This window comes from Pteropus vampyrus, unplaced genomic scaffold (assembly GCF_000151845.1).
Source record: "Pteropus vampyrus isolate Shadow unplaced genomic scaffold, Pvam_2.0 Scaffold526, whole genome shotgun sequence".
Taxonomy (NCBI): Eukaryota; Metazoa; Chordata; class Mammalia; order Chiroptera; family Pteropodidae; genus Pteropus; species Pteropus vampyrus.
The window spans coordinates 945473-946709 of record NW_011889307.1 but is presented as its reverse complement, the minus strand read 5'-3'; the positions used below and the strand labels follow the sequence as shown (position 1 = coordinate 946709).

The 1237-nt window shown below is 34.6% G+C and overlaps 1 protein-coding gene across 1 annotated transcript in view; it reads right to left on the bottom strand.

The window, feature by feature from the left end:
- Positions 1 to 1237, bottom strand: part of MYO6 (myosin VI) — a 148336-nt gene that overhangs the window by 9164 nt on the left and 137935 nt on the right. The window contains exon 32 of the mRNA XM_023525103.1: positions 183 to 360. Within this exon, the coding sequence (XP_023380871.1) occupies positions 183 to 360 (178 nt within the window). The remainder of the gene's footprint in view (positions 1 to 182; positions 361 to 1237) is intronic.

The window sequence follows — 1237 nt, the reverse complement described above, 5'->3', positions numbered from 1 at the left end:
AATAAGCCCAAACTATAATTTCTCTATGCTTTTCCTCTCTGACCTAGACAAGACATAGGCAAAATGAATTTAATTTAATGTTTTTCTTTTAACTTCGTGAGTAAATTAGGTCTTCATTTCAAAGTAACAGTAACAAAGAGAATGGCTTATACTCATTTACAGCGAATTTTTAAAACTCCCACCCCAATCTGGGTATTTACTTTACTACCTGTCAGGTACGGCGCCTTCCCATTTTTCATCCTCTCCAGACACTTACCACAAGAAGTATTGATGGTATCACGTAGTTCTGCATATTTCCATTTACTAAGATCATGTTTCTTGGTACCAGCAGCTGCCTTGGTGGCTTGTACAGCAGGACCTCTGTAATTATTACATATTTTTGCATATTTTAACTAGAAACATGAATATTGACTAAAGAGGCAATAAAGTAAGTAAAAGTTTAAGAACTGTAAATAACTACTAGAAAAACATAATAATTTTTGTATCTTTGACAGGTGAGATTAAAAATGGTATACTATAGGATGCCAAGGTAAATTAAAATTGTCTGGTATGCCATTTAATAGCCACATTAGGTTTTCAATCAGAACTTCTGATTCCAAAATTCTAGTACCATGAATTTCCCCCAGATTTCAGTTTCGATGTTCTTACTGATGGAAAGATGAACATCTAAAGTTAAAAAAATACATTTATACACACACACACACACACACACACACACACACACACACACATATATTTTTCCTCAAAATCAGAAAAAAAATCCTTAACATATTCAAAATATCATTAGAAGCACATTAAGAGTTTATGAGCCATTAGGCCACATAGTACAATCACCTACAGACTATTGGGAGCTACAGATGGTCAAGCCCCAGCCATATCTAGTGGCTCAGAATCTCCCTGAGCACCTGGATGTTTACAGGGTCCACAGGTGAGTGGCTAAACTGCAACCCACTGCATTAGTCATTAAAGATAGGCGTGAAGAGCTGATAGATTCTGGAAACGTGTGAGACTTTTTAGCTTCGCTGTTAAAGAACACTTAGAAAAGTTCTATAAGCAGATAAAATCACATCCTGATATTTAGTAAGTAATAATATAACAACTAGTAAATTAAAGGAAGAAGTTTTAGGTCATGAGGCAGGTAATAGTGATTTCAAAGGGCACAAGTATTACATCTTGCCCTGCGTAGTAGGAACATTTGAGTAGGAAAAGAAGAAATAAATTTTAAAAATTAAAAAAA